General features: G+C 36.6%; 1 protein-coding gene across 2 annotated transcripts in view; it reads right to left on the bottom strand.

Moving 5' to 3' along the window:
* Positions 1–4,339: 4,339 nt before the first annotated feature.
* Positions 4,340–11,851, bottom strand: part of GRSF1 (G-rich RNA sequence binding factor 1) — a 14,027-nt gene continuing 6,515 nt past the window's right edge. For both annotated transcript variants that reach the window (XM_040625455.1, XM_008693191.2), the window contains exons 6-10: positions 9,625–9,809; positions 8,491–8,612; positions 7,237–7,372; positions 6,812–6,887; positions 4,340–5,468 (exon numbers count right to left, since the gene is read on the bottom strand). In XM_040625455.1, the coding sequence (XP_040481389.1) occupies positions 6,838–6,887; positions 7,237–7,372; positions 8,491–8,612; positions 9,625–9,809 (493 nt within the window). In that variant the 3' untranslated portion in view covers positions 4,340–5,468; positions 6,812–6,837. The remainder of the gene's footprint in view (positions 5,469–6,811; positions 6,888–7,236; positions 7,373–8,490; positions 8,613–9,624; positions 9,810–11,851) is intronic.

Below are 11,851 nucleotides of genomic sequence, written 5' to 3'. Positions count from 1 at the left end.
CTGCCCCTCCCCCCACTCACATGCTCTCTAAAATAATAAATTAGAATTATACCACATAAAAATAATTTCTGCCATGATAAGCAAACAAAACAACAAAGTGCTGGGGGGAAAGGTATTTAGTTAGCTCATTGCAAGAATAAAGGGCTCCTATTAAGAAAAAAAACCAAAGACAACAGAAAAGTGGTCAATAAACATCACAGAAAGGCAACTGGCAAAATTCAGTTTGTGGAAACCTCTACAGGTTAATATTATTTCTTCGAATAAGGGAAAAAGAAATGGAAAGGGAAGCATACAGATTAAAATAGCAGGCACTTCATCTTCACCAAAGAAGACATTTGTATGGCCAATAAGCTTATGAAAAAATGCTCAACATTATCAATTGTCATGAACAGCAAATTAAAACCACAAAGAGATACCACTACACACAGAATGGCTAAAATTACAAGCTGGCACCAAACAGTGAGGATGTGGACCTACTGGCACTCTCATACCGTTGGTTTTACAAAATAGAATAACCACTTTAGAAAAAAGTATGTCAATTTCTAGTAAAATTAAAAATACATCAATCTTACAACTCAGGATATTCAACTAAGTACTACCCAAAAGAAATTAAACGTAGATCCACAAAAAGGCTTGCACAAGAATGTTCACAGCAACTTTATTCATAAGAGCCAAAAACTAGAAACAGCCCATTGTCCATCAGTTGTTCATCTAAGCGAAAGGTTAAACTGTGGTATTTTCCTACAGTGGAATACTACCCGGCAATGAAAAAGGAACAAAGAGCTGAAACATACAGATGAATCTCAAAACATGCTGAATGAAAATTTACACAAGAATACATACTGTATGATTCCATTTATATGAAGTTCTAGAATAGGTCAACTAACCTATAGTAAAAACAAAATTCTAATGGGGAGAAGGGACGAGAGAGGTGCAGGACTTGAGTGGGTAAAGAAATTTTCTGATGCGATGGAAATGTTCCACAGCTTGCTAGAGGTTGGTGTTACACAGCTGTACATTAAAACTCATCACGTGGTAGGTACACTTAACATTTGTTCACCGTAAATTTTACCTCCAGGAGAAAAAAAAAGCTTAAGAGCCAAGTATGTCTACAACTTTGACATCTATAAAGAAAAAGACAGATTGATGGATGCACATATACAACATGATGAAGAAAATATGACAAAATATTACTTGTAGAATCTAGGTGCAGGTATATGTATGTTTATATCAAATAAAACTTTTCTAAAAAATTACTTTTCAGATGGATATTTGTGATAAAAAATTAGTATTTTTAGGAATGGTGGTGGTTTTTTTTAAGTTCTTTTTAAAGAAGAGATGTATACTGAAATATATCCAGATAAAATGATGCTGTGTCTTGGATTTGCTTTAAGATTAATATGAGGAGGATAAGTAGACAGGGATAATAAGAAGGGGAAAAATGGGGAAAGGATAGGAAGACAATTCACAGAAAAGGAAATCCCAGAAGTCCTGAACATGAAATGCTCCCACATAAGAGACTACCATGACGGGGTTTTTTAAACCTGTCAGATTGGCAAGTAGATTGCTAATATGCTGTGGTAGTGAGGCTATGGGAAAATGGGCACTTGTGTTGCTGGTGCAAACTAAGAAAAAACAAATTATTGATAGAAGTTTAATTTTAGATATAAATTACAAGTGCACATACTCTGACCATTTATCCTAGAGAAATTTATGTATGTACAAAATGACATAAATTTATACAAGATAATTCATTTCAGCATTACAATAGCAAAAGATTGGAAACAATTGGCCTGTTCACCAGTAAGGGACAGGTTAAATTACGTACATCCATACTGTACATCTTAAAAAATGAGAGGATTTTATATATGGATATAAAATGATCTTTGGGATGTATTAAATGGAAAAAAATGGCACAGAACAGCCTGTATATAGTATGTTATAATTTATATTTTAAAAAGAAATGAAGAAGTCTATTAAATATTTGCTTATCTATACAGTAACTATCACTGGAAGTTTACGCTGGAAACTGATGACAGGGGAACTACGTTGCTCAAGTATAGGATGGGAGGGAGACTTCACTACATACCCTTTCATATCTCTCGAATTTTATTTCGTTCAAAAAATAAAATATAAACAATTTACAAATTACCCCACCATTTATTTTCATATCATCAAGGTTTAAACACCAAACTAAACTTTCCTCTATCCCTGTCCTAAAATTCAATAAGAAAACCACCTAAGTAAATAACTGGGCAAAAGATCTAAACAGACCTCCTACCAGAGACAATATGCAGATGCAAATAAATACATAAAAAAGATGTTCACCATCTTAGGTCATTATGGAATTGCAAAATTAAACAAGATAACCAGTAAACACCTATTACAATAGCTCAAATTCAAAACACTGACAACACCCAACGCTGACAAGATGAACTCCTGCAGAAACTCTCATTCATGGCTAGTGGGAATGCAAAATGACACAGTTACCTTGGAAGAGTCTGGCAGTTTCTTACAAAACTAAACATAGTCTTACCATATGATCCAGCCATCATACTCCTTGGTATTTACCCAAATGAGCTGAAATCTTATGTACACACAAAAACCTACACATGAATGTTTATAGCAGCTTTATTCCCTTCCTACAAGCCTCAGAGATCCTTTTCTAATCTGAATTGAGGGAAAATGTATTCCTACTACATGACAGCATTTTCTCAAAGCCTCTGGAACTTAGGGCTGCCTCTACTTTACCGCTGAGGTCCAACATTCTACTCCATACTACAGGTCCTGCCAATTGAATATGAACGCTTTCACACAATTTAGGGGAAAATCTGAAAACTTTGGAATGTTTTCAATTATAAAATGCATAGGATATAACCCAGAGAAAAAACTCCAAATGAGAATCTGCTAAGGGACTGTTCATGGCAGAGGACGCCAATGGGCATGCTAATGGTAAGCAGGGCCATTGCCTCAAAATGGCATGTGGCTGTAAGTGGCCTTCTCCTGCTTCCTCCTCCCCACACCACAGAAACAGTGAGAAGGATTTAGAGCCTTCCACTCCACAGTGGATTCAGTCTCTCTTCTCACCTGGCAGAAGCCTCATTCACCCAGGCAGACGGACAAGCACTCTGGTTCTGCTTCGTTCTTGGGTATCAGTGAGGGTACCAATCAGATCACAATCTCCAGCAATGCCGTTGGTATCTATACGCTACTTATCAGAGCTCCCCCCCATAATTCAAGTCCCTAGCCACAGCAAGATGGGTAACCTGTATCTAAACCTGCTGTTTTCTTTATAGCTTTATCACCAGAGATTATAAAGACACAAAGGACCTAAACACAAGAGCAAAATTCACCATCACTACTTCTTTCGATAGCTAATGATAATACACAATCCAGGCTTGTCAAATTTTGGGATACAGATATGTCTTTTGATTGGGTGAAAAGAAAAGATTACTTTTAATCTATTCTATGCTTTTCTTCTCCTTCCAGTAGCTACATTTGCCTTCTCAGTAATCATTCATTCACTAACCTAAATTATGAGCTATAACCTACTGAAGGAGTAAAGTATATTAATTCATATGATGACCTCCCAAGAATGGCCACCTTTTGTACTGAGCACTCAACCACTAGTGGGGCAAGACACACACCCCCTTCATGCTTACCCACTACATAACATTTTAATGCTTCTGCTCTCATTCTTTTCCTAGAGAGGTACAAATGAAATTCATTAGCTTTAAAATAATTGCAAATGAACTAATGTCTCACCAACCCCAATCCCAACAGTCCGTATAGATTTTTTCCACAGCAAATTAGATACCTACTGCTAAACAGAGAAAAGATCATATTCTATTAGCTCACACAGCTACAGACACCACTTCTGATAGCTTGGTACTCACAGCCATATAAAAACACATTTCTACTTAAGTAGTAATACTGAAGATGTTAAGACGGTTAATGAAGTCACGTTCATATGCGATGATAAAAATACAAACACAAATTACAATTTCTTCTTATACTATACCAGGATTTGATGTAACAAAAATATATTTGGTTGATACACCCACTCCAAAATAAATACTCTTAGGTAATCTGCAGCCTGAAACAAGCCTTCATTTATTGACTACTTACAGTACAGTGATTTCGTATCTTAGCTGGTAATCAAGGATGGTTATGTATTAAGTGAGAGAAGACGTCATCTCTCTTCCAGATATCACCTCTCAAAAATCTGGGCTATTTCAATTTTGAGAACTAGAATTGTATCTCCTGGTAACTATGTGGCAGTCGTCACCCTGAGAATAGGAACAAGGCAAAGAAAGTATACAGGACTTTGATTCTCCTACACAGGTGCACATAAAGTTAGTTTATTAAGGACTACATTTTGAAGCCAGCCATTTTGATCCAATATTTAAATAACAAGCTGTTTAATATTAAAGCAGAAGGTACTGTCACAATGTGACAGAAGTACAGCTTTATCCATAAACCCTTCACACAGTTATACAGTAAATGCTATTTTTATTTAAGCAAGGCACCCCTACTCGTTCTAAAATATGGGATGTGCTATCCCACTGAGAAAGCAAATGAGGAGACAGATTTTTTTTTCCCTCTCAGGAGCTGGTTTAAATTCAAGTGAAGCCATTAATGTCCTTACCAGTCAGGACTGTTTTGACATGTCACTTCACAGTTTTGAGACTAACAAACACCCTCAAGGTTTGCCCACAATCGAAAAAAGTTGGGGAGTGAGTGTTCAGAGAACTTTTAGGTTGAGACTACAATTCTCTCCTTAAGGATACAGGCACAAAAGTCAAATGCCTTTAGCACAAGGCTTAGAAAGGCAAAACATTTCTAAAGACATAGAACTGCCAAACTGTTGTCATTTACACGCACTAACCTGTGGTACTTATATTTTTTGTTTTCTTTTTTTTAATTTCTACCCCTACCTAAGAAATCTAATACACCAAAAATTAAAACCACTCTGCCAAACCTTAATGATGCAAAGGTCTGAAACCTTTCCTTGCTTTGGTGAGTATTTGGTTAAAATAAGTCAGTACTTCACTCCACAGAAGTTTTATATCAGAGCCTTAATTCATAGGCAAAAAGACAAAATCTCCAACAGATCATTTGTAAAACAGGAGAAAGATTTTCAAGGACAGTGCTGAATAAAAATATGCAGTCTTTTCATTGGGTAACACATCTCCTATGAAAACCAACTGTTTAAACATATATAATAAAAACCAGATTTTTAAATCAGATCTTGAACAGATTAAACAAAAATTTAAATTTGTGGTTTATTTCATAATTCCAAACTGAATCTTTCCTTTTCCTTTCTGAACAGTCCACTGTGTAATTTGTCTTATAAGCAATTAACCCAAAACCCCCAAATTCTTTCTCTAGCAATTGCTGCTACAAAACTGGAACTTTATATCCCATGTCCAAGAAAGATGTGCAAATGAAATGCTTCTTGCTTCATCCTGAAAATAAAACGAAAAATGTTGCACATTTACTCAAAATGAAACGGTGGTGCAAAATAAATAAATAAAAGAAAAAGTGTTACCGTATCATACCCTTTCCCAGATCATTTAGAATTACAAATTTAATACTTTTTTTTAAAAATAGGCTTCATGCCCAGCATGGAGCCCAACAAGGGGCTTGAACTCACAACTGTGAGATCAAGACCAGAGCTAAGAGCAAGAGTAGGACACTTACCCGAAAGAGCCACCCAAGCGCCCCAATACTTTATTTTCTGATCTAGTGCAAATCCGTTTAGTGACAAATCCATTAAGTAAAGAAAATTAGTTAGGCATTAGTGTTTACAGCTTGGTATGAAGACAGATTTTCAGGGTTGAGCACAAAATATATTTTACATAGATTTTAGCTAATATTTAACATCACAAGATCGTGGGACTTTATATCCAAAAATAGCCTATGAAACTACAGTAAAGAAATACCTCATGTATTTCCAAGAAATCATTACAGTTAACTATCTCAAATGCACCACTACAAATAGGAAAATGATTATAATACATTAAAAGATATTATGGGGAAATAAAAGATACCACATAACATTTTGTCAAGGGAGGGGACACCAACACATTTAGTAGATCTGTCACACGTTAAGTTAACTCTATGAAATCAGGTACTTCTAGGACAGACAACTATTTTCATAACACTTTTTAAGGCAAGGAGAGTGGTACATTAAGCGTAGATAATAATGATACACCCTAATTTCAAATGTATCATTTTAAACATTTTAATATCTTAGAACTAAGGAAATGTGTTTAATTTTTATAGGAAGAAAAGCTAATATAAGCACATTTTCAGTATATTATAATTTATAGATATTAAAGGTAAAAAAATTACTTTTAGACACACAGCAGGATGAATATTGGAAATGATGCCGAAAGATTGTATATGGGAAAAATACCCAAAGCCACTAGACAATCATAATGAATTCTATTTCCCAGGGGATTTTCATTCCCTGTTTTGATGCTTCAGTTATCATGATTGGCCTAATCATCATTAAGGGGCACTTGGGTGGCTCAGTCGGCTGAGCATCCGACTCTTGATTTGGGCTCAGGCCATGATCTCAGGGTCCTGGGATCAAGCTCTGCAACAGGCCGTGTGCTCAACACAGTCTGCTTCTCCCTCTCCTGCTTCTTGCCCTGCGTACATGCGCACACCTTCTCTAATAAATAAATAAAATCTTTAAAAAAAAAAAAAAAAAAGAATGGTTTTCACCATATCACAAATTAGTGAGTTAATGCTTAATTTATCCATTGAAAATAATTCTCACAATTGTACCTCTTAAATTTACCTTATTATCTGGAGTCCCTAGAAGTCTTATTTTCCCTTTGGACACGAATTCAGGAACAATTCAATATATCTATGGTCTGAGAATGACAAAAAAAGATTCATTTTGAGAAGTTGTAAAGGGAGAAATAATACTATGGTCATTTTCTCATAGTTCAGACAGCAACTCAACCCTTTGTCCATTACATTTCCTAATTAAAAACAAAAACAAAATTAAAAAACAAGAAAAAAAAATCCTACCTCTGTATAGAAACATGCAGGACAATTAGCAAACAAATGCTTTTCATTACAATATAGTGTTTTGTCTTTTTTACATTTAATATTAACAGAGCACAGTTTTCCCAAGGAAAAAGTCTAGGCAAACTCCAAAACAGAGAAAGGCAAGGACAGACATCAAAAATGACAATGAAAACCACAGGCAGCACTTACGAACATGGGACCGGTCCTTGAGCATAGCCGCAACAGCGTCCTCATGGGTATCGAAGTGCACGTCAGCTTCTCCAGTGGCCTTCCCATTAGAACTGTATTCCATGGTGATTCTAACAGGCTTCAGCGGAGCAAAGAACTAAACAACAAACAAAAGAAGCCAAAAGGAATATAATGGTTGTAGGTCCAATTTCTAGCACTCTAAGGCTCTGCAGTTTTCTTTCAGACTCTGATTCATACACCCAAGAAATTTTTTTTAGAAAATTTTTTTAAGCAACAAAGTAGTTACGCATCTACCATGTCTTCTGGCTTTTCTGATCCTCTGAGAACTCAAGGTTACATTTCAACTATCTGTTCACAGAAAAAAAATTCTACAATATATAATACACCTAGAGTGCTCCAACTTTCTTACGCCAACAAGGACCACGTGTATCACTGCTCCTACACACATCCTTCCCTGTTTCTAAAGGGCGTCCGTCCCTCACTTCTCAGTAAGTCCCCTTCACATCAGCTCAGCACCTGCTCGTCAGTTTCTTACCAGCACTACGTGGACACAGCTACCCCACTGAGCGGTTATCGCAAACCAGAGCAACAGAATGTAATGCTTTAATGAGACTGCGTGACCTCTGTCTGGTTAAAGACAGGATTCCTATCAGGCTTTTTGAAATAAGGAAAACAACTCTGAGGACCCACTACTAACTGAAGATTCTAGATTGGATCTACCTTAAGTATATGTCTTCAAATCATGAAGTCAATACGGCTATTGTAGTTTCCCTTTGTTTTCATACATTATGTTATAAAATAAAAATATTTTAAAAATTCCTTTCTCAAATACTAGGGAATGCTGATGAGGAAACCTACAAGCTTCTAAGCATCTAGGAGCACTGGGATTCTTGTTTAGTATATAACTGCCCTGTGACAAATTCCCTGAGTCTCGGTTTCCTAAAATCAAAAATGAGTAAGTTGAACCAACTTAGAGAAAAACGAAACTTTACTTTGAACACTAAAGCTACATCATATTATTTGTTACCTACAAAATTCTCTTATTATACATTTGACCTTAAAATGTAATACAACCCACACTTCTCAGCTGAAGAAAATAAAAGAGGCTTCCACAACAATGGAAATGCCACCTTACTGTCCAAAAATCGTTCAGAAATAGGATATTTTCTTCTTTATCTTTCCCAAGTTTATATAAATTCAATTTTAGAATTTTTGTTCAAACCTATTGAGATTGGATATCTTACTGCCACACACGTTTATAATGTCTTGGGCATTAGCTTGGAAAGGCAATCCTCTCATGTGGACAAAATGTAGTGAAGATGTAGTTCCAAAATCAACAGCCTCTGGAAGCTTTTCTGACATCTCCTTAGGCAATTCTGAGAAGTGGAACACGAAGCACTGTCAGTAACATAAGGGCTTCAAGAGTTATTAACAGATCATAATTAGGTATGACTGCTATGTCAAAATCCTCAATTCTTCTTCCAGTAAGGAAGAAGGGCTTTAATTTTAAAAGCAAAAATGTTCTGAAATTTCTGCCACCTAACAAATATCACTTGAACACCCATTAGGATTTAGAGTGAAGATTTAGTCCCTAAAACCATTACCAGATTACAAAAAAACAGATCTTTCTGTAAGAACAGAGAGAAGGAAAAATGATTATGAGTGAAAAAAAGGCAACAGAAACTTCCTGGGTTATATGCACGTAAAAAAAAAAAAAAAAAAAAAAAAAGAATAAATATGGTAATGGGATAATGCCACAGCACGAGTTTAACAGTTTACTTATTAGAGAGAGAGAAAGCATGCACCCACGAGAGAGTGGGGGGATAGGGAGACAGAATCCCGAAGCAGACTCCCTGCTGAGCTCGGAGCCCAACCCAGGGCTCAATCCCAGGACCCCAAGATCACGACCTGAGCAGAAATCAAGAGTCCGCCGTTCAACTGACTGAGCCGCCCAGGCACCCCACCATGGCATGAGTTTAAAAAGGATTTATCAAACTTCAAAAATTCCACATGTCACTTTGTGTTAGGAATCAGAGGAATAATTAAATACAGAGGCAAACAGAACTCCTTACTTGGTCAACATTCCAGCTCTCTAACTACATCTTTTCTCACCTTAGTTTAAATGTTGACATTTTACGTTCTTTTATTATATTTGTGCCACCCAGCTTTTTATATAGAATCCACAAAAATGCTTCTATAAGAAATTTTATGAAATAATTAAGCCATCTGCATATATTCAAAGTACATTCTACACTCAAATAAATCTTCCAACTCAATTTTCTGGTCCTATAATCTAATAATTCCATACAACATGGTCATAAAAAATATTTTAAATATCAAAACATACAAAATAGATCCAATAAGTCTCAACAAGATGCAGGTCCTTACCTATTTCCTTCTCACTTTCAAAAGCTGTCATGGGTCGAATATCCTCATTTACTTCGTGTTCTTCAAAGACCATTTCTGGCTCAGTTATATACTTAGCAGTAGGAGAAGATGCCATTTTCTTTCCCTTATGAGAACCAACATGTGTTCGGACTTCATTCCTTCTGCTTGGAAATATCTCTATATACCTATATCAAAACAAAAGTGAACAGACACAACGCAAAGTAACTTTACATTGAAGTCATTTAAAATAAAACATGTATATATAATATTTCCAACAGCTTATAAAACACAAGTGTCCAAAGATAAAAGATGAGGGAAAAAGACTAGATATAGATATTAATCCATGAAAAGTACTCTCAACAGACATGTCACTGATTTACTCTCCTCCACACCCCTGCCCAAGATAACAGCTTTCTTCATATACATTTTAACAGTATTTTCTATTCTGTTTCACTTCATGAAAACAACTATGCCAAGATTAACTGTGTGTATGAAAATACCTGGTAAGAAGGGTTTTGTTTTTTATAGTTGGTTAACAATCTCTTAAAGCCTGCCAAGTCAATTCTGTGAAAATTAATGATATCTGTGTAAGATATTAAAAGTCAGAGTATATGAGGAGCTAACATCCCCCAGAACTTCAACAAGACGCCAATGAGAATTCATGACCTAAATGTCAATTCTGACTTGCTATCTGCTTGGCAGTGGGATTATCTATTAAATCATAGCTTCTGAAACCAGTTTCTTTTTTCTCAAAACTGCTTTTCCAAATTAGGTTTATAAGCCTGAATTGCAAAAATCATTTTTATTTATAGATCTATAAAGATTAGATAAATACCACTTCTTAATTTATTGAAGAGATTTATACACTGCCATAACGTTCCCACATAAAAACATAACACTGATCTGTTTGTTCTAAGACATAAGAAAATGTGAGAGTACTAAAAGAAAATGGGAGAAGAGGGTGCTTTGCATACACATTTTTATTTTTAAAAAATTTAATGAAGACCTCTGAATCAATTCTATACACAGATCCTGAAATAAATGGCTTTAAAGTGGCTTTTCATTTTTTTTAAACTTCAAAGGAGCCAAGTAAAACAGCCAGAAAGCAGCAAAACAGCAATCTAAAACTGACACTTTTAAATACTCCTCCAAATTTGACACAAATGAACCCATCCAACACTACATGCATCCAATGTGATGTGATATGCAGTACACCGCGATACCTATAGTGTATTCGTACCAAAATGTTAACCCGAATCAATTCAAGACTTCAGCTTTAACTTCCAGTTTTCAGGAAATAAGAGAAGATACAAAGGAACAAAGTGACACCATGAAGAAGCAATAAGATCAATATATAACATGAGACACTGTACAGGATGACTGACTCAATTTCCTCAAAAATTAATTGCATTTAAAAAGGGGAAGGGAATAAAAATATAAAGGAGAAGGGGACTTGCTCTAGTTTAAGAGAACTGTAGATATAACAATCAAATGGCGGGGTGCCTGGGTGGCTTAGTCATTGAGCGTCTGCCTTGGGCTCAGGTCATGATCCTGGGGTCCTGGGATTGAGCCCCGCATCAGGCTCCCTGCTCAGCGGGGAGCCTGCTTCTCCCACTCCTTCTGCGTGTTTCCTCTCCAGACTGTCTATCAACTAAATAAATACATTCTTTAAAAAAAAAAAAAGGGGGGGGGGCGCCTGGGTGGCACAGCGGTTAAGCGTCTGCCTTCGCCTCAGGGCATGATCCCGGCGTTATGGGATCGAGCCCCACATCAGGCTCCTCCGCTATGAGCCTGCTTCTTCCTCTCCCACTCCCCCTGCTTCTGTTCCCTCTCTCGCTGGCTGTCTCTATCTCTGTCAAGTAAATGGATGAAATCTTTAAAAAAAAAAAAATCAAATGCCACGTGTGGACCATATCTAGATTCTGGTACCAAAAGAAAAAGAGGGGCGCCTGGGTGGCACAGCGGTTAGGCGTCTGCCTTCGGCTCAGGGCGTGATCCCAGAGTTCTGGGATCGAGCCCCACATCAGGCTCCTCCGCTATGAGCCTGCTTCTTCCTCTGCCACTCCCCCTGCTTGTGTTCCCTCTCTCGCTGGCTGTCTCTATCTCTGTCAAATAAATAAATAAAATCTTTAAAAAAAAAAAAATCAAATGCCACGTGTGGACCATATCTAGATTCTGGTACCAAAAGAAAAAGAGGGGCGCCTGGGTGGCACAGCGGTTAGGCGTC

Source organism: Ursus maritimus, unplaced genomic scaffold (genome assembly GCF_017311325.1).
Source record: "Ursus maritimus isolate PB19 unplaced genomic scaffold, ASM1731132v1 scaffold_8, whole genome shotgun sequence".
Classification (NCBI taxonomy): domain Eukaryota; kingdom Metazoa; phylum Chordata; class Mammalia; order Carnivora; family Ursidae; genus Ursus; species Ursus maritimus.
This window is presented reverse-complemented; position numbering and strand designations above follow the sequence as displayed.